Source organism: Carcharhinus amblyrhynchos, unplaced genomic scaffold, assembly GCF_965287045.1.
Source record: "Carcharhinus amblyrhynchos unplaced genomic scaffold, sCarAmb.v2.hapA scaffold_975, whole genome shotgun sequence".
NCBI lineage: Eukaryota > Metazoa > Chordata > Chondrichthyes > Carcharhiniformes > Carcharhinidae > Carcharhinus > Carcharhinus amblyrhynchos.
Genome location: NW_027650715.1, coordinates 27,501 through 47,500, shown reverse-complemented (window position 1 = coordinate 47,500; position 20,000 = coordinate 27,501). Strand labels below are relative to the sequence as shown.

General features: G+C 50.3%; 1 protein-coding gene across 1 annotated transcript in view; it reads right to left on the bottom strand.

Annotated features, from left to right (window-relative positions):
• LOC145340394 (neuronal acetylcholine receptor subunit alpha-7-like) overlaps positions 1-20,000 on the bottom strand; it is a gene marked incomplete at its 3' end in the record, with an annotated part of 22,238 nt that overhangs the window by 875 nt on the left and 1,363 nt on the right. Inside the window, exons 2-8 of the mRNA XM_080184859.1 lie at positions 19,313-19,452; positions 18,157-18,201; positions 15,658-15,767; positions 10,043-10,122; positions 7,294-7,461; positions 2,947-3,141; positions 887-973 (exon numbers count right to left, since the gene is read on the bottom strand). Of these exons, the coding sequence (XP_080040985.1) occupies positions 887-973; positions 2,947-3,141; positions 7,294-7,461; positions 10,043-10,122; positions 15,658-15,767; positions 18,157-18,201; positions 19,313-19,452 (825 nt within the window). The remainder of the gene's footprint in view (positions 1-886; positions 974-2,946; positions 3,142-7,293; positions 7,462-10,042; positions 10,123-15,657; positions 15,768-18,156; positions 18,202-19,312; positions 19,453-20,000) is intronic.

Here is a 20,000-nt window from a genome sequence, read left to right as displayed (position 1 = left end):
AGGGTGGATTGGCCGTGCTAAATTGTCCCTTAGTGTCCAAAGATGTGTAGGTTAGGGTGGATTGGCCATGCTAAATTGTCCCTTAGTGTCCAAAGATGTGTAGGTTAGGGTGGATTGGCCGTGCTAAATTGTCCCTTAGTGTCCAAAGATGTGTAGGTTAGGGTGGATTGGCCGTGCTAAATTGCCCCTTAGTGTCCAAAGATGTGTAGGTTAGGGTGGATTGGCCATGCTAAATTGCCCCTTAGTGTCCAAAGATGTGTAGGTTAGGGTGGATTGGCCGTGCTAAATTGTCCCTTAGTGTCCAAAGATGTGTAGGTTAGGGTGGATTGGCCGTGCTAAATTGTCCCTTAGTGTCCCAAAGATGTGCGGGTTAGGGTGGATTGGCCGTGCTAAATTGTCCCTTAGTGTCCAAAGATGTGTAGGTTAGGGTGGATTGGCCATGCTAAATTGTCCCTTAGTGTCCAAAGATGTGTAGGTTAGGGTGGATTGGCCGTGCTAAATTGTCCCTTAGTGTCCAAAGATGTGCGGGTGGGTTGGAGGAGATGGGGCTGCCTCAGGGACCTAGGTTTGATTCCCGATTGGGGGTCACTATCTATGCGGGGGTGTTGTAGTCCCTCACGTTTGTGTGGGGGGGTGGGTTAAGGAGCAGTGTGGGTGCGGGGGTGGTTGGTGATTGAATTGGGAGTTGGGCGGAGGGGGGAGGGGGGGGGGGCGTTGGGTTGATAAGTTCCCAGCATGCCCCTCTCTCTCTCTCTCTGGGTCATCCCGGCCTAGTTGAGGCTCAGGTCCAATTTTGGTTGACTTTGACGCCCCCAACCCCCCCTCCGGTGGGGGGGTGGACCCGGTTCCGTACAAGCGAGCGCCAACCCTGCCCGGTTGTGCCTACCTATCAACGGAATGGAGTCCGATGTCGCTGGCATGATCTCTGCCACCAGAAGCATGAAGACAGTCAGAGAGAGTAACACCGTGATCCCTGAGGATTGTAAGAGCGCGGTTAGAGCCAACATTTTGAGAGAGTTTGGTCATTCTTGTTGGTTAGTCTCCTAGAACATAAGAAATAGGAGCAGGAGTCGGCCATCTAGCCCCTTCGAGCCTGCCCCGCCATTCAATAAGATCATGGCTGATCTGTCGTGTCTCAGTTCCACATTCCCGCCCTCTCCCCATAACCCTTAATCCCCTCTCTTATCAAAAACCCATCAACCCGCGTCTTAAAAATATTTAGCGAGGCAGCCTCCACCACTTCAACGGGCAGAGAATTCCAGAGATTCACCACCCTTTGAGTGAAGAAGTTCCTCCTCAACTCCGTTCTAAACCGCCCCCCCCTTTATCTTGAGGCTGTGCCCCCTAGTCCTACTGTCCTTTCTGAGCGGGAAGAGTCTCTCCACCTCTATCCTATCCATCCCATTCATCATCTTATACGTCTCAATGAGATCTCCCCTCATTCTTCTAAACTCCAACGAGTACAAGCCTAGTTTATTCAGCCTCCCCTCATAGCTCAACCCCCTCAACTCCTGATTGAGTGCGAAGCAGTTCACGTTGGTCGGACGAACTCGAACGTGGATTACAGGGCAGGGTTCTGAGGAGGAACAGAGAGAGATCTCGGGGGTTCGTATCCACAGATCTCTGAAGGTCTCCACTCAAGTGGAGAGAGCCGTGAAGGAGGCTTATAGTGTGTTAGAGTTTATTAACAGGGGGTTTGAGTTTAAGAGCCGTGGGGTTATGCTACAACTGTCCAGGACCTCGGAGAGACCACATTTGTGAATATTGTGTTCAGTTCTGGTCACTCTCACTATAAGAAGGATGTGGGAGCCATTGGAGGGAGATTTACCAGGATGCTGCCTGGTTTGGAGGGTAGGTCTTTGGAGGAAAGGGTTGAGGGAGCTGGGGCTTTGGAGCGGAGGAGGGTGAGAGGCGACTGAATCGAGGTTTATAAGATGTTGAGGGGGTTACAGAGATAGGGAGGAGGTGTAGGGGGCTGGAGGAGGTTACAGAGATAGGGAGGGGCGTGTAGGGGGCTGGAGGAGGTTACAGGGAATGTGACAATAATAAATCAAATCTATGTACTCTATGAATGGTATGCTTTGTCTAGCGTGCAGGAAACAATACTTTTCACCGTATCCCAATACACGTGACAACAATAAATCAAGAGTTAAGCTGATCTTTCTCTACACCCTCGCTGTGACTGTAACACTACATTCTGCACCCTCTCCTCTCCTTCTCTATGAATGGTATGCTTTGTCTAGCGCGCAAGAAACAATACTTTTCACTGTATCCCAGTGACAATAATAAATCAAATCTGTGTACTCTATGAATGGTATGCTTTGTCTAGCGCGCAAGAAACAATACTTTTCACTGTATCCCGATACACGTGACAATAATAAATCAAATCTGTGTACTCTATGAAGGGTATGCTTTGTACAGCGCGCAAGAAATAATATTTTTCACTGTATCCCGATACAGGTGACAATAATAAATCAAATCTATGTACTCTATGAATGGTATACTTTGTACAGGCCACAAGAAACAATACTTTTCACTGTATCCCAGTGACAATAATAAATCAAATCTATGTACTCTATGAATGGTATGCTTTGTATAGGGCACAAGAAACAATACTTTTCACTGTATCCCAATACAGGTGACAATAATAAATCAAATCTATGTACTCTATGAATGGTATGCTTTGTATAGTGCACAAGAAACAATACTTTTCACTGTGTCCCAGTGACAATAATAAATCAAATCTGTGTACTCTATGAAGGGTATGCTTTGTATAGCATACAAGAAACAATACTTTTCACTGTGTCCCAATACATGTGACAATAATAAATCAAATCTATGTACTCTATGAACAGCATGCTTTGTCTGTATGTGACAATAATAAATCAAGATCAAAAGTCAGATTTCTGGGGTCGAAATCCCGAGAATTCCGGGAGTGGGACTCACCCAGCGAGATTTTCTCCCCGGATTCAGCGGGCAGGATGAAAACCAGTAACGCCATGCAGGAGAGTAGGACGCAGGGGATGAGCAGGTTGAGGGCGTAGTAGAGAGTGCGCCGACGGACCGTGATGTAGAAGGTGACGTCCGGGTACGGGGCCAGACAGCAGTCGTAGTAGATGACGTTCCTCTGCCCCGGCACCCCTGGGGGGGCAACGACACCGACATGGGGACACACAGGAGGGACAGAGCAAGATACATATGAGGTTATTCACTCCAGATGGCAAAACAAGATGGCAAGTCACTTTCCGATTGGCTGTAAATTGGGAGAGGAGGAGCGTGTGTAGAGGGATCTGGGTGCTCTACAAGACATCGGAGCAGAATTAGGCCACTCGGCCCATCATGGCTGTTATTCCCCCATTCTCCTGCCTTCCCAGCTGACCCTCCCCCCAATAACCTTTCACATCACCCCCCCCCGTACCCTCGTTAATCAAGGATCTCTCTCCCTCTGCCTCAAACGGGGCAATTTCTCCGTCCCTCTCGCCCAGGGAAACGGACGTTACGACGCGGCGGGGGGGGGGGGTTAATCCCCTTCTGAGAAGCCACAGCAAAACCCCCACCGAAAAGAGGAATCCCTGGCTTCGTAATCTGTTCAAAGTGTTTGGGAAGGTGTGAACTGTTCTTCATTCATACTTAGAGGGTCATTAACCCTCTTAAAGTGAACAATTAATAAGTTATTTATTTAACCAACCGGGAACTTTAACTAAACGAGTAACATCTTGATTGCAGTAACATACCACTGCAATGCTGTTCAAATAAAGACAAGGATCATTCATTACCCCCCAAAAAAATAATTTAGTCACTCTCAAAAAAATATATAACTCGGTCCAAAGATGTGTAGGTTAGGGTGGATTGGCCGTGCTAAATTGTCCCTTAGTGTCCAAAGATGTGTAGGTTAGGGTGGATTGGGCCGTGCTAAATTGTCCCTTAGTGTCCAAAGATGTGTAGATTAGGGTGGATTGGGCCGTGCTAAATTGTCCCTTAGTGTCCAAAGATGTGTAGGTTAGGGTGGATTGGCCGTGCTAAATTGCCCCTTAGTGTCCAATACTCCAGCTGTGTGCAGGCAGCACAGTGGGCTAGCACTGTTGCCCCTCAGCGCCAGAGACCTGGGTTCGATTCCCGGCCTCGGGTCACTGTCTGTGTGGAGTCTGCACATTCTCCCCGTGTCTGCGTGGGTTTCCTCTGGGTGCTCCAGTTTCCTCCCACAGTCTGAAAGACGTGCTGGTTAGGGTGGATCGGCCGTGCTAAATTCTCCCTCAGTGTAACCCGAACAGGCGCCGGAGTGTGGCAACTAGGGAATTTTCACAGTAACTTCATTGCAGTGTTAATGTCAGCCTACTTGTGACACTAATAAATAAACTTTATAAAACTGACTTAATGCATTTTGGAAGGTCTAATACAGATCGGAAATATACAGTAAATGTCAGAACCCTTAAGAGTATTGATAGGCAGAGGGATCTGGGCGTACAGGTACACAGAGTACTGATAGGCAGAGGGATCTGGACGTACAGATACACAGAGTATTGATAGGCAGAGGGATCTGGGCGTACAGGTACACAGAGTATTGATAGGCAGAGGGACCTGGGCGTACAGGTACACAGAGTACTGATAGGCAGAGGGATCTGGACGTACAGATACACAGAGTATTGATAGGCAGAGGGATCTGGGCGTACAGGTACACAGAGTATTAGTAGGCAGAGGGATCTGGGCGTACAGATACACAGAGTATTGATAGGCAGAAGGATCTGGGCGTACAGGTACACAGAGTATTAATGGGCAGAAGGATCTGGGCGTACAGATACACAGAGTATTAATGGGCAGAAGGATCTGGGCGTACAGATACACAGAGTATTAATGGGCAGAAGGATCTGGGCGTACAGATACACAGAGTATTGATAGGCAGAGGGATCTGGGCGTACAGGTACACAGAGTATTAATGGGCAGAGGGATCTGGGCGTACAGATACACAAAGTATTGATAGGCAGAGGGATCTGGGCGTACAGGTACACAGAGTATTAATGGGCAGAAGGATCTGGGCGTACAGATACACAGAGTATTGATAGGCAGAGGGATCTGGGCGTAAAGGTACACAGAGTATTGATAGGCAGAGGGATCTGGGCGTAAAGGTACACAGAGTATTGATAGGCAGAGGGATCTGGGCGTACAGATATACAGAGTATTGATAGGCAGAGGGATCCGGGCATACAGTTGCACAGAGCATTGATAGGCAGAGGGATCTGGGCGTACAGGTACACAGAGTATTGATAGGCAGAGGGATCTGGGCGTACAGATACACAGAGTATTGATAGGCAGAGGGATCCGGGCATACAGATACACAGAGTATTGATAGGCAGAGGGATCTGGGCGTACAGATACACAGAGTATTGATAGGCAGGGGGATCTGGGCGTACAGATACACAAAGTATTGATAGGCAGAGGGATCCAGGCACACAGATACACAGAGTATTGATAGGCAGAGGGATCTGGGTGTACAGGTACACAGAGTATTGATAGGCAGAGGGATCTGGGTGTACAGGTACACAGAATATTGATAGGCAGAGGGATCTGGGCATACAGATACACAGAGTATTGATAGGCAGAGGGATCTGGGCGTACAGGTACACAGAGTATTGACAGGCAGAGGGATCTGGGCGTACAGATATACAGAGTATTAATAGGCAGAGGGATCTGGGCGTACAGATACACAGAGTATTGATAGGCAGAGGGATCCGGGCATACAGATACACAGAGTATTGATAGGCAGAGGGATCTGGGCGTACAGGTACACAGAGTACTGATAGGCAGAGGGATCTGGGCGTACAGGTACACAGAGTATTGATAGGCAGAGGGATCTGGGCATACAGGTACACAGAGTATTGATAGGCAGAGGGATCTGGGCGTACAGGTACACAGAGTATTGATAGGCAGAGGGATCTGGGCGTACAGATACACAGGTTACTGAAAGTGGCAACGCAGGTGGAGAAGGTAGTCGAGAAGGCGTACGGCAATGCTTGCCTTCATCAGCCGGGGGCACTGAGTTTAAACCTTGGGCAAGTCATGTTGACGCGTTATAGAACCTCAGTGAGGCCGCACTTGGGGATATAGAGTTCAATTCTGGGTTGCCCACACTACCAGAAGGACGTGGAGCCTTTGGAGAGGGTCACAGAAAAGATTTACCAGGATGTTGCCCCTGGTACGGAGGGCATTAGCGACGAGGAGAGGTTGGAGGAACTCGGTCTGTTCTCACTGGAGGTTGAGTGGGAGGGAGACCCTGATAGAAATCTACAAGATGATGAGGGACAGAGTGGAGCTTTCTCCCCCCCCCAGGGGGGGAAGAGTCGGGGGGCACAGGTTTAAGGGGAAAAGTTTAGAGGAGATGTGAGGGGTAAGTTTTTTTTACACAGAGCGTGGTGAGTGTCTGAGACGCCCGGGGAGGGGGTGGGAGCGGGTACGATAGTGGGATTTAAGGGGCAACTGGGCACATCCATGAACAGGACGGGGAATGGGAGGGTACGGACTCTGTAAGCGCGTACGGTTCTAGTTTAGGAAGACAGGTTTCGCTTACGGAATCCCCTCTCACAGACCCTCCAAAATGTTCACGTCTCAACAAGACATTAGTCGGACCAACATTCTGGTCGCCTCACTACAGGAAGGGATGTGGGAGCTATTGAGAGGGCGCGGAGGGGATTTACAAGGACGTTGCCCGGATTGGGAGGCATGCCTTATGAGGGTAGGTTGAGGGATCTGGGACTCTTCTCCCTGGAGAGACGGAGGGTGAGGGGGTGACCTGATAGAGGTTGTGTGAGAGGTATAGATAGGGCGGATTCTCGGAGGCTATTTCCCAGGGCGGAAATGGTCGCTACGAGAGGACACAGGGTTTGAGGTGCTGGGGGGGTGGGGTAGGAGATATCGGGGTAAGTTTTTTACTCAGAGGGTGAGTGGAGTCGGCTGCCGTCGGTGGTGGTGGTAGAGGCGAACTCGCTGGGGTCTTCTAAGAGACTTCTGGATGAGTACACGGGATCCAATGGGATTGGGAGTTATGGATAGGCCTGGTAGGGAGGGATATCATCGGCGCAACTTGTGGGCCGAAGGGCCTGTTTGTGCTGTGGTGTTCTACCATGTGGGGAAGGGCTTGTGGAGAACTTTGTGGGAAATTAGGCTCGCTAACAATCTTATCCGCCTTGCTCAGAGGACAATTTGTCCGGACAACAAATATTTAGGGCACTACGTAAATTCTGAGGGCGCCGGGGACGTTCAGTTTTGACACAGACCCTCCCCCCACCCCCCGACGCTTACCGATTAGATCCCACTCTCCGTTAGGGATGAACCCCGAGATGTCGGCCTCCTCCATCCGGAGATCCAGGAGCCATCCGTCGTAGGTCCAGGAGCCGAACTTCAGCTTGCACTTCTGCACGTCAAACGGGAACCAGCGCACGTCGATGGTGCAGGAGCTCGTGAAGATCCCTGCCCGTCGGAGCGGAGGCAAGATTCCTCCTCAATCAGTCAGTCGCTCAAACCGAGGGCCCCCTGTCCTCCCCTCCTCCCCCCCCCCCCAACCCATTCCGGAATTGGTTCAACCCCTTACTCTGGAGTTGGTACATTCCAAACCCATCCTCCCCCCCGCTTACTCTGGAGTTGGTACATTCCAAACCCATCCTCCCCCCCGCTTACTCTGGAGTTGGTACATTCCAAACCCATTCCCCCCCCCCTTACTCTGAAGTTGGTTCAGTCCAAAGACTCCCTTATTCTGGAGGTGGTACATTCCAAATACCCCTGACTCTGGAGTTGGTGCGTTCCAAAGACCACCTACTCTGGGAGTTGGTACAGGCCGATGACTGCTTACTCTGGAGTTGGTATGATCCAAAGATCCCCTATTCTGGAGTTGGTACATTCCAAAGACCCCTTACTCTGGAGTTGGTACAGTCCAAAGACCCCTTACTCTGGAGTTGGTTCAGTCCAAACACCCTTTACTCTGGAGTTGGTACAGTCCAAAGACCCCTTTACTCTGGAGTTGGTACAGTCCAAAGACCCCTTACTCTGGAGTTGGTACAGTCCAAAGACCCCTTACTCTGGAGTTGGTTCAGTCCAAACACCCTTTACTCTGGAGTTGGTACAGTCCAAAGACCCCTTTACTCTGGAGTTGGTACAGTCCAAAGACCCCTTACCCTGGAGTTGGTGCGGTCCGTAGACCCCCCTATTCTGGGAATTGGTACAGTCCACACATCCCTTACTCTGGGGTTGGTACATTCCAAAGACCCCTTACTCTGGGGTTGATGCAGTCCAAAGACCCCTTACTCTGGGGTTGGTACAGTCCAAAGGCCCCTTACTCTGGGGTTGGTACAGTCCAAAGACCCCTTACTCTGGGGTTGGTACAGTCCAAAGACCCCTTAATCTGGAGTTGGTACAGTCCAAAGACCCCTTACTCTGGAGTTGGTGCGGTCCGTAGACCCCCTATTCTGGGAGTTGGTACAGTCCACACATCCCTGACTCTGGAATTGGAACAGATTTGGGAAGAAAGGAGGATCGGGGCGACTGAGTTGGATGATCAGCCATTGTGGCGGTGAATGGCGGAGAGGCTCGAAGGGCTGAATGGCCTCCTCCTATCTCCTGTGTTTCTACGTCCCTCTCCATGACTCTCAGAGGGGGAGTAGAGGTGACATGGTGTCGGAGAGGAGGGCGGAGAAGACGGAGGAGAATAAGTTGAGGATAGGAGGCAACCGAGGGGGAGATTGACCAAGAGGCCATGGACACAAAACAAAGACCAGAGAAGGAGTCGGAGAGGTGCACACCAAACATGGAGGCCCTTCAGCCCATCACCACTCAAAGACAAACCACCCAACTATTGCAATCCTATTTCCCAGTCCTTTGGCCCATCGTCCTGGCATCACAAGAACACATCTAAATTGCCCCTTAGTGTCCAAAGATGTGTAGGTTAGGGTGGATTGGCCGTGCTAAATTGTCCCTTAGTGTCCAAAGATGTGTAGGTTAGGGTGGATTGGCCGTGCTAAATTGTCCCTTAGTGTCCAAAGATGTGTAGGTTAGGGTGGATTGGCCATGCTAAATTGTCCCTTAGTGTCCAAAGATGTGCAGGTTAGGGTGGATTGGCCATGCTAAATTGTCCCTTGGTGTCCAAAGATGTGCAGGTTAAGGTGGATTGGCCATGCTAAATTGTCCCTTAGCGTCCAAAGATGTGTAGGTTAGGGTGGATTGGCCGTGCTAAATTGTCCCTTAGCGTCCAAAGATGTGTAGGTTAGGGTGGATTGGCCGTGCTAAATTGTCCCTTAGCGTCCAAAGATGTGTAGGTTAGGGGGATTGGCCATGCTAAATTGTCCCTTAGCATCCAAAGATGTGTAGGTTAGGGTGGATTGGCCATGCTAAATTGTCCCTTAGCGTCCAAAGATGTGTAGGTTAGGGGGATTGGCCATGCTAAATTGTCCCTTAGCGTCCAAAGATGTGTAGGTTAGGGTGGATTGGCTGTGCTAAATTGTCCCTTAGTGTCCAAAGATGTGTAGGTTAGGGTGGATTGGCCGTGCTAAATTGTCCCTTAGCATCCAAAGATGTGTAGGTTAGGGGGATTGGCCGTGCTAAATTGTCCCTTAGCATCCAAAGATGTGTAGGTTAGAGGGATTGGCCGTGCTAAATTGTCCCTTAGCATCCAAAGATGTGTAGGTTAGGGGGATTGGCCATGCTAAATTGTCCCTTAGCGTCCAAAGATGTGTAGGTTAGGGTGGATTGGCCGTGCTAAATTGTCCCTTAGTGTCCAAAGGTATGTAGGTTAGGGTGTATTGGCCGTGCTAAATTGTCCCTTAGTGTCCAAAGATGTGTAGGTTAGGGTGGATTAGCGGGACAAGTATGCGGAGGACAGACGCTCTGTCAGAGGGTCGGTGCAGATGGGCCGAATGGCTCCCTTCTGCAGAGATTCTGTGGATCGTAGAAAGTTCCTAGACTCAGTCTCCGGCCTATCAAATTAGGAATATCCATAAATTGGGTATGAGACCCAATAGCGCAGGAAAGACAGAGTGAAGTTTGAACGTGTATGTCTTACCTGGTGGAATGAACGTACAGTGTCCGGTCGAGTTCACAAGTATGTTGGTTTTGAAGGTGGAATCGAAACCGTCATCGGCACTGTGAGGGAGGGTAAGACACAGAATCAAGGAAATTGGGAGATTTATGGTCAACTGGGAGAGGTGGATACTCAGTATTGGGTACAGTTTTGGTCCCCTCGTTACAGAGGTTGAAAGAGTGCAGAGAAGGATGTTGCCGGGACTTGAGAAGCTGAGTTACAGAGAGATTGAATAGGGTTAGGACTTTTCCGACGGTGCAGAGGGACCTGGGCGTCCTTGTGCATGAGTCGCAAAAACCCAGCCTGCAGGTGCAGCAGGTGGTCAGGAAGGCGAATGGGATGCTGGCCTTCATTGCGAGGGGGATTGAATATAAAAGTAGGGAGGTCTTGCTGCAACTGTACAGGGCATTGGTGAGGCCACAGCTGGAGTACTGTGTGCAGTTTTGGGCGCCGTACTTACGCAAGGATATTTTGGCCTTGGAGGGAGTGCAGAGGAGGTTTACTAGGCTGATTCCGGAGTTGAGGGGGTTGAGCTATGAGGAGAGGCTGAATAAACTAGGCTTGTACTCGTTAGAGTTTAGAAGAATGAGGGGAGATCTCATTGAGACGTATGAGATGATGAATGGGATGGATAGGATAGAGGTGGAGAGGCTCTTCCCGCTCAGAAAGGACAGTAGGACTAGGGGGCACAGCCTCAAGATAAAGGGGGGGCGGTTTAGAACGGAGTTGAGGAGGAACTTCTTCACTCAAAGGGTGGTGAATCTCTGGAATTCTCTGCCCGTTGAAGTGGTGGAGGCTGCCTCGCTAAATATTTTTAAGACACGGGTTGATGGGTTTTTGATAAGAGAGGGGATTAAGGGTTATGGGGAGAGGGCGGGAATGTGGAACTGAGCCACGACAGATCAGCCATGATCTTATTGAATGGCGGGGCAGGCTCGAAGGGCTAGATGGCCTACTCCTGCTCCTATTTCTTATGTTCTTATGTAAGAACAAGAGGAGATGTGATAGATGTGCATAAGTTGAGATGGGAATAGATAGAGTGAACGCAAGGGGGCTTTTTCCACTGAGGCTAGGGGGAGACAAAAAAAACCAGAGGGCATGGGTTAAGGGGGAAAGTTTAAAGGGGATATTAGGGGGGGCTTCTTCACACAGAGTGTGGAATGAGATAAAGTGGTAAATGCGGGATCACTTTTAAGAAAAATTTGGACGGGTTCATGGACGAGAGGGGTACGGAGGGATGTGATTCCGGTGCAGGTCAGTGGAGCAAGGCAGAAAAATGGTTGAGCACAGCCGAGAGGGGCCTGTTTCTGAGCTGTAAACTTTCTATGGTTCCCAGCGAGACCTGGGAGTCCTCGTCCGTCAGTCACTGACAGTAAGCGTGCAGGTACAGCGGGCAGTAGAGAAGGTATGTTCACAGCGAGAGGGTTGGGGTAGAGGGATAGGGATAGTTAGCCGCAGTTATACAGGGCGTTGGTGAGTCCACACCTGGAGTATCGTCAGCAGTTCTGGGTCTCCCTATCTGAGGAAGGATGTTCCTGGCTACAGAGGGAGCCCCCAGGGTGGTCCCTGGGTCTGAGGAGAGACTGAGTGGGTGAGGGTTATATTCACTGGAGTTTAGACGGGTGAGAGGTGGGTCTCATAAAATTCTAACAGGGTTAGAATTGGAAAGAATGTTCCCCATGGAACATTATAATTTGGGGGCGTTTAAGAGATCCATGGATAGGTTTATAGATGGAAAGGGTTTGGTTTAGGTTAGAGGGTCATTGTTTTTTAACTGGTCGGCGCAACATTGTGGGCCGAAGGGCCTGTTCTGCGCTGTAATGTTCTATGTTCGATGTTCCATGGTAGGGGGAGCCCAGAACTTGGGGGGGGGTCAGAGTTTGAGGTTAAACCTTGTAGGACGGAGGGTGGGGAGAAATTTCTTCACCCAGTGAATATAATCCTCACCCACTCAGTCTCTCCTCAGACCCAGGGGTCACCCTGGGGCTCCCTCTGTAGCCAGGAACATCTGTCCTCAGATAGGGAGACCCAGAACTGCTCACGATACTCCAGACGCCCCATAGAAAGCATTCTTTCTGGGTTGTATCACAGCTCGGTCTGGGCTCCTGCTCTGCCCAAGACCGCAAGGAACTACAAAAGGGTGGTGAATGTAGCCCCCAATCCCATCACACAAACCCAGCCTCCCATCCATTGACTCCGTCTACACTTCCCGCTGCCTCGGGGAAAAGCAGCCGGCATAATCAAGGACCCCCCCCCACACACACCCCGGACATTCTCTCTTCCACCTTCTTCCGTCGGGAAAAAGATACAAAAGTCTGAGGTCCCGTACCGACCGACTCAAGAACAGCTTCTTCCCTGCTGCTGTCAGACTTTTGAATGGACCTACCTCGCATTGAGTTGATCTTTCTCTACACCCTCGCTGTGACATTACATCCTGCACCCTCTCCTTTCCTTCTCTATGAAGGGTATGCTTTGTATAGCGCGCAAGAAACAATACTTTTCACTGTGTCCCAGTACATGTGACAATAATAAATCAAATCTATGTACTCTATGAATGGTATGCTTTGTATAGTGCAAGAAAAGATATTTTTCACTGTATCCCAATACATGTGACAATAATAAATCTATGTACTCTATGAATGGTATGCTTTGTCTGTATAGCGTGCAAGAAACAATACTTTTCACTATATCCCAATACACATGACAATAATAAATCTATGTACTCTATGAATGGTATGCTTTGTATAGCGCGCAAGAAACAATACTTTTCACGTGTCCCAGTGACAATAATAAATCTATATACTCTATGAATGGTATGCTTTGTCTGTATAGTGCGCAAGAAACAATACTTTTCACTGTATCCCAATACACATGACAATAATAAATCTATGTACTCTATGAATGGTATGCTTTGTATAGCACGCAAGAAACAATACTTTTCACGTGTCCCAGTGACAATAATAAATCTATATACTCTATGAATGGTATGCTTTGTCTGTATAGTGCGCAAGAAACAATACTTTTCACTGTATCCCAATACACATGACAATAATAAATCTATGTACTCTATGAATGGTATGCTTTGTATAGCACGCAAGAAACAATACTTTTCACGTGTCCCAGTGACAATAATAAATCTATGTACTCTATGAATGGTATGCTTTGTATAGCGCACAAGAAACAATGCTTTTCACTGTATCCCAATACACATGACAATAATAAATCTATGTACTCTATGAATGGTATGCTTTGTATAGCACGCAAGAAACAATACTTTTCACGTGTCCCAGTGACAATAATAAATCTATATACTCTATGAATGGTATGCTTTGTCTGTATAGTGCGCGAGAAACAATACTTTTCACTGCATCCCAATACACGTGACAATAATAAATCTATATACTCTATGAATGGTATGCTTTGTCTGTATAGTGCGCGAGAAACAATACTTTTCACTGTATCCCAATACACATGACAATAATAAATCTATGTACTCTATGAATGGTATGCTTTGTATAGCGCACAAGAAACAATACTTTTCACTGTATCCCAACACAAATCAAATCTATGTACTCTATGAATGGTATGCTTTGTATAGCGCACAAGAAACAATACTTTTCACTGTATCCCAATACAAATCAAATCTATGTACTCTATGAATGGTATGCTTTGTATAGCACGCAAGAAACAATACTTTTCACGTGTCCCAGTGACAATAATAAATCTATATACTCTATGAATGGTATGCTTTGTCTGTATCGTGCGCGAGAAACAATACTTTTCACTGTATCCCAATACACGTGACAATAATAAATCTATGTACTCTATGAATGGTATGCTTTGTATAGCGCGCAAGAAACAATACTTTTCACTGTATCCCAACACAAATCAAATCTATGTACTCAATGAATGGTATGCTTTGTATAGCACGCAAGAAACAATACTTTTCACGTGTCCCAGTGACAATAATAAATCTATATACTCTATGAATGGTATGCTTTGTCTGTATAGTGCGCGAGAAACAATACTTTTCACCGTGTCCCAGTACACGTGACAATAATAACTCGAACCAACTCACCAACGCCCTGTATAATCCCAGCGAAACACCCCTAACCCCGTACTCAAATCCTCTCGCTATGAAGGCCAACATTACCATTCGCAGTCTTTCCTGCCTGCTGTACCTGCACGCTTACTTCCAGCGGCTCAGGACACCGAGGTCTCGCTGGGTATCCGCCCCTCCCAGCCTACGCACGCTCGAGTGACTGAGCTGTTCCGTGGCTACGGAGGGAGGAGGCTCAGAACTCATATCGCTGTGCGAGGGGTGGGGGGGGGATGGGATTAACACAGCAAACTGGGTCAGTGTTGACTTCAGGGAATATCTTTTAAACTTCGCCGGGGGATTGAGACAGGCAGCCCCGCAGTCGAGCGATAATCCGATCGGGGAAGGCGCTTAAGACGATTAAAGGGTTCGGGAGGGAGAGGAACTGCTTTCTCTGGTGGGGGAAGAGAGCCCAGAGCGAGGGGGAGGGGACAGTTCCTTAAAATTAGACCCAATGTCAAGAAAATGAAGCAGGGGGGGGCGGTGGTTGTTCCGCAATTTTCTCTCCCTCTTTCGGAATTTAGCTGAAACACAGGCAGAGAAACGGCCAAATCCATTGGAAAATCGGTGTTGGATAATGAAAGGGAGATTCAGGGTAAGGAAACGGAGGAGGGAGATGCAATTAACACACAGGATTGGTTTGGCAGGCGTGGATAGGCTGGGAGGAGGTCTATCGACGTGGGTTAGATACAGAGTAAAGCTCCCTCTACACTGTCCCCCATCAAACACTCCCAGGACAGGTACAGCACGGGGTTAGATACAGAGTAAAGCTCCCTCTACACTGTCCCCCCCATCAAACACTCCCAGGACAGGTACAGCACGGGGTTAGATACAGAGTAAAGCTCTCCCTACACTGTCCCCCCATCAAACACTCCCAGGACAGGTACAGCACGGGGTTAGATACAGAGTAAAGCTCCCTCTACACTGTCCCCCCCATCAAACACTCCCAGGACAGGTACAGCACGGGGTTAGATACAGAGTAAAGCTCCCTCTACACTGTCCCCCCATCAAACACTCCCAGGACAGGTACAGCACGGGGTTAGATACAGAGTAAAGCTCCCTCTACACTGTCCCCCCATCAAACACTCCCAGGACAGGTACAGCACGGGGTTAGATACAGAGTAAAGCTCCCTCTACACTGTCCCCCCATCAAACACTCCCAGGACAGGTACAGCACGGGGTTAGATACAGAGTAAAGCTCCCTCTACACTGGCCCCCCCATCAAACACTCCCAGGACAGGTACAGCACGGGGTTAGATACAGAGTAAAGCTCCCTCTACACTGTCCCCCCCATCAAACACTCCCAGGACAGGTACAGCACGGGGTTAGATACAGAGTAAAGCTCCCTCTACACTGTCCCCCCCATCAAACACTCCCAGGACAGGTACAGCACGGGGTTAGATACAGAGTAAAGCTCCCTCTACACTGTCCCCCCATCAAACACTCCCAGGACAGGGTACAGCACGGGGTTAGATACTGGGGGGTGTAAGATCCCTACCTGTTGTACAATAAGACGTCCGGGATCCAGAGCTGGTTTGTCCGGAATCGGATATTTCTCACTCCGGGATATTCGGATTCATTCCACTGGAGGTAGTGATCTCGCCAGTTCTGGAACGTGGGAAATTCGAGATCGAACGGATTGTCCAGTTAGGTCAAGAACGTTGTCCCACCCCAATCCCTCTCACCCTCTATCCCGTCGCCCGTAACCTCCCATTCCCCGTCCTATCCATGGATTTGCCCAGCTGCCGCTTAAATGTACCCGCTCCCACCCCCTCCCTGGGCGTCCCAGACACTCACGTCCCTCTGTGTAAAAAAAAACTTACCCCTCACATCTCCTCTAAACTTTTCCCCTTAAACCTGTGCCCCCCAACTCGTCCCCCTCTGTGGGGGGGAGAAAGCTCCACTCTGTCCTTCATCATCTTGTAGATTTCTATCAGGGTCTCTCCCCACCTCCCCTCAACCTCCAGTGAGAACAACCCGAGTTCCTCCTCCTAGTTAATCCCCTCCGATCCAGGGAGCATAAGAAATAGGAGCAGGAGGAGGCCATCTAGCCCCTCGAGCCTGCCCCGCCATTCAATAAGATCGTGGCTGATCTGAAGGGGATCAGTTCCACTTTCCCGCTTTCTCCCGTGTCTAACAGAAACCTATCTACCCACGACTTAAATATATTCAGCGAGGCAGCCTCCACCACTTCAACGGGCAGAGAATTCCAGAGATTCACCACCCTTTGAGTGAAGAAGTTCCTCCTCAACTCTAATCTAAATTTAATCCCCCTTATCTTGAGACTGTGCCCTCTAGTCCTGCTGTCCTTTCTAAGCGGGAAGAATCTCTCTCCCTCTACCCTATCCATCCCCTTCATTATCTTATACGTCTCCATAAGATCCCCCCTCATCCTTCTAAACTCCAACGAGTACAGACCCACTCTATTTAGTCTCTCTTCATAGTCCAACCCCCTCGCATCCTGGTAAACTTCTTCTGTATCCTCTCCAAAGCCTCCACATCCTTCTAAATGAGGCCTAACTCAAGGTTCTTTACAGCTACCAGTGTTTAAACTCAGTTCCCCCGGCCGATGAAGGCGAGCATGCCTTCTTGGCTACCTTCTCCACCTGCGTTGCCACTCTCAGTGACCTGTGTAACCTGTACGCCCAGATCCCTCTGCCTATCAATACTCTGTGTAACCTGTACGCCCAGATCCCTCTGCCTATCAATACTCTGTGTACCTGTACGCCCAGATCCCTCTGCCTATCAATACTCTGTGTACCTGTACGCCCAGATCCCTCTGCCTATCAATACTCTGTGTACCTGTACGCCCAGATCCCTCTGCCTATCAATACTCTGTGTAACCTGTACGCCCAGATCCCTCTGCCTATCAATACTCTGTGTACCTGTACGCCCAGATCCCTCTGCCTATCAATACTCTGTGTACCTGTACGCCCAGATCCCTCTGCCTATCAATACTCTGTGCACCTGTACGCCCAGATCCCTCTGCCTATCAATACTCTGTGTATCTGTACGCCCAGATCCCTCTGCCTACCAATACTCTGTGTACCCGTACGCCCAGATCCCTCTGCCTATCAATACTCTGTGTGCCTGTACGCCCAGATCCCTCTGCCTATCAATACTCTGTGCACCTGTACGCCCAGATCCCTCTGCCTATCAATACTCTGTGTATCTGTACGCCCAGATCCCTCTGCCTACCAATACTCTGTGCACCTGTATGCCCAGATCCCTCTGCCTATCAATACTCTGTGTATCTGTACGCCCAGATCCCTCTGCCTACCAATACTCTGTGTACCCGTACGCCCAGATCCCTCTGCCTATCAATACTCTGTGTGCCTGTATGCCCAGATCCCTCTGCCTATCAATAGTCTGTGTACCCGTACGCCCAGATCCCTCTGCCTATCAATACTCTGTGTACCCGTACGCCCAGATCCCTCTGCCTATCAATACTCTGTGTACCTGTACGCCCAGATCCCTCTGCCTATCAATACTCCTCAGGGTTCTACCACTTCCTGTACAATAAGAATTGTTAATCTATTGCTTTCTTGAGTATTATCCTTCAATAACTTTCAATAACTTCAGGCCTCAAACTCCCATTTGTCTTCTGAGGCTAGCCTAAGTTGGGGTGGCCCAGTGGGGTTAGCACTGCTGCCTCAAGGCGCCAGGGAAGTGGGTTCGATTCTCGGCTCGGGTCACTGTCTGTGTGGACTCTGCACATTCTCCCCGTCTCTGCATGGGTTTCCTCCCCGGGTCCGAGAGTCGTGGGGGTTAGGGTGGATTGGCCCGTGCTAAATTCTCCCTCAGTGTAACCCGGGCAGGGGATTTTCACAGTAACTTCATTGCGGTGTTAATGTAAGCCGGCTTGTGACACTGAAAAATATGCATGATAAAAACTCGGTTCCAACTCCCGCTATCCATCGGATATTCCCACGGGATAATGGTTCAGACAGATAGTTCCAGAGTGGAATGTGGGGGAGCAGGGCTCTCGGGTACTCACCATTCGGAGCCACAGATTGGTGCTGATCACTTGGTTTCGTTCGTCCTGGAGAGTGAAAGAAGGAATCAGACTCCAAACTGACCTCCGTCTACCCAACCTCAAACCCTCCCCTCCCCTCCCGATCCCTCGCACCTCCTCCAGCCCCCCTCCCTATCTCTGTAATCCCCTCCAGCCCCCTACACCCCCTCCCTATCTCGGTAACCCCCTCCAGCCCCCTACACCCCCTCCCTATCTCGGTAACCCCCTCCAGCCCCCTACACCCCCCTCCCTATCTCTGTAACCCCCTCCAGCTCCCTACACCCCCCTCCCTATCTCTGTAACCCCCTCCAGCCCCCTCCCTATCTCTGTAACCCCCTCAAGCCCCCTACACCCCCTCCCTATCTCTGTAACCTCCTCCAGTCCCTACACTCCCTCCCTATCTCTGTAACCCCCTCCAGCCCCCTACACCCCCCTCCCTATCTCTGTAACCCCCTCCAGCCCCCTACACCCCCCTCCCTATCTCTGTAACCTCCTCCAGACCCCTACACCCCCTCCCTATCTCTGTAACCCCCTCCAATCCCAAATTTGAGAGAGCGCCGCACTGTGGGGAGGGTCGGTGCTGAGGGAGCGCCGCACTGTGGGGAGGGTCGGTGCTGAGGGAGCGCCGCACTGTGGGAGGGTCGGTGCCGAGGGAGCGCCACACTGTGGGGAGGGTCGGTGCTGAGGGAGCACCGCACTGTGGGAGGGTCGGTGCTGAGGGAGTCCCGCACTGTGGGGAGGGTCGGTGCTGAGGGAGCGCCGCACTGTGGGGAGGGTCGGTGCTGAGGGAGTCCCGCACTGTGGGGAGGGTCGGTGCTGAGGGAGCGCCGCACTGTGGGAGGGTCGGTGCTGAGGGAGTCCCGCACTGTGGGGAGGGTCGGTGCTGAGGGAGCGCCGCGCTGTGGGGAGGGTCGGTGCTGAGGGAGCGCCGCACTGTGGGAGGGTCGGTGCTGAGGGAGCGCCGCACTGTGGAGAGGGTCGGTGCTGAGGGAGCGCCGCACTGTGGGGAGGGTCGGTGCTGAGGGAGCGCCGCACTGTGGGAGGGTCGGTGCTGAGGGAGCGCCGCACTGTGGGGAGGGTCGGTGCTCAGGGAGCGCCACTTGCTGTACAGAGTCTCAGCTCCAAAGCGCACACTTACCACGTCCAGTAACTGCTGTAGACTGATGGAGAAGGAGACAACAAGCGGGAGAGAGTCATTTTCCACTGGTCGCTCGAGGGGGTTATAATCTTTCAGTAAGTCATGGTACAACCTCCGCTGAGAACTCCCCTGGTCTGAGCCTGCATCAGTGAATGGAATCAAAACTCATCATCAAACACTCCCAGGACAGGTACAGCACGGGGTTAGATACAGAGTAAAGCTCCCTCTACACTGTCCCCCCCATCAAACACTCCCAGGACAGGTACAGCACGGGGTTAGATACAGAGTAAAGCTCCCTCTACACTGTCCCCCCATCAAACACTCCCAGGACAGGTACAGCACGGGGTTAGATACAGAGTAAAGCTCCCTCTACACTGTCCCCCCATCAAACACTCCCAGGACAGGTACAGCACGGGGTTAGATACAGAGTAAATCTCTCTCTACACTGTCCCCCCATCAAACACTCCCAGGACAGGGACAGCACGGGGTTAGATACAGAGTAAAGCTCCCTCTACACTGTCCCCCCCATCAAACACTCCCAGGACAGGTACAGCACAGGGTTAGATACAGAGTAAAGCTCCCTCTACACTGTCCCCCCCATCAAACACTCCCAGGACAAGTACAGCACGGGGTTAGATACAGAGTAAAGCTCCCTCTACACTGTCCCCCCCATCAAACACTCCCAGGA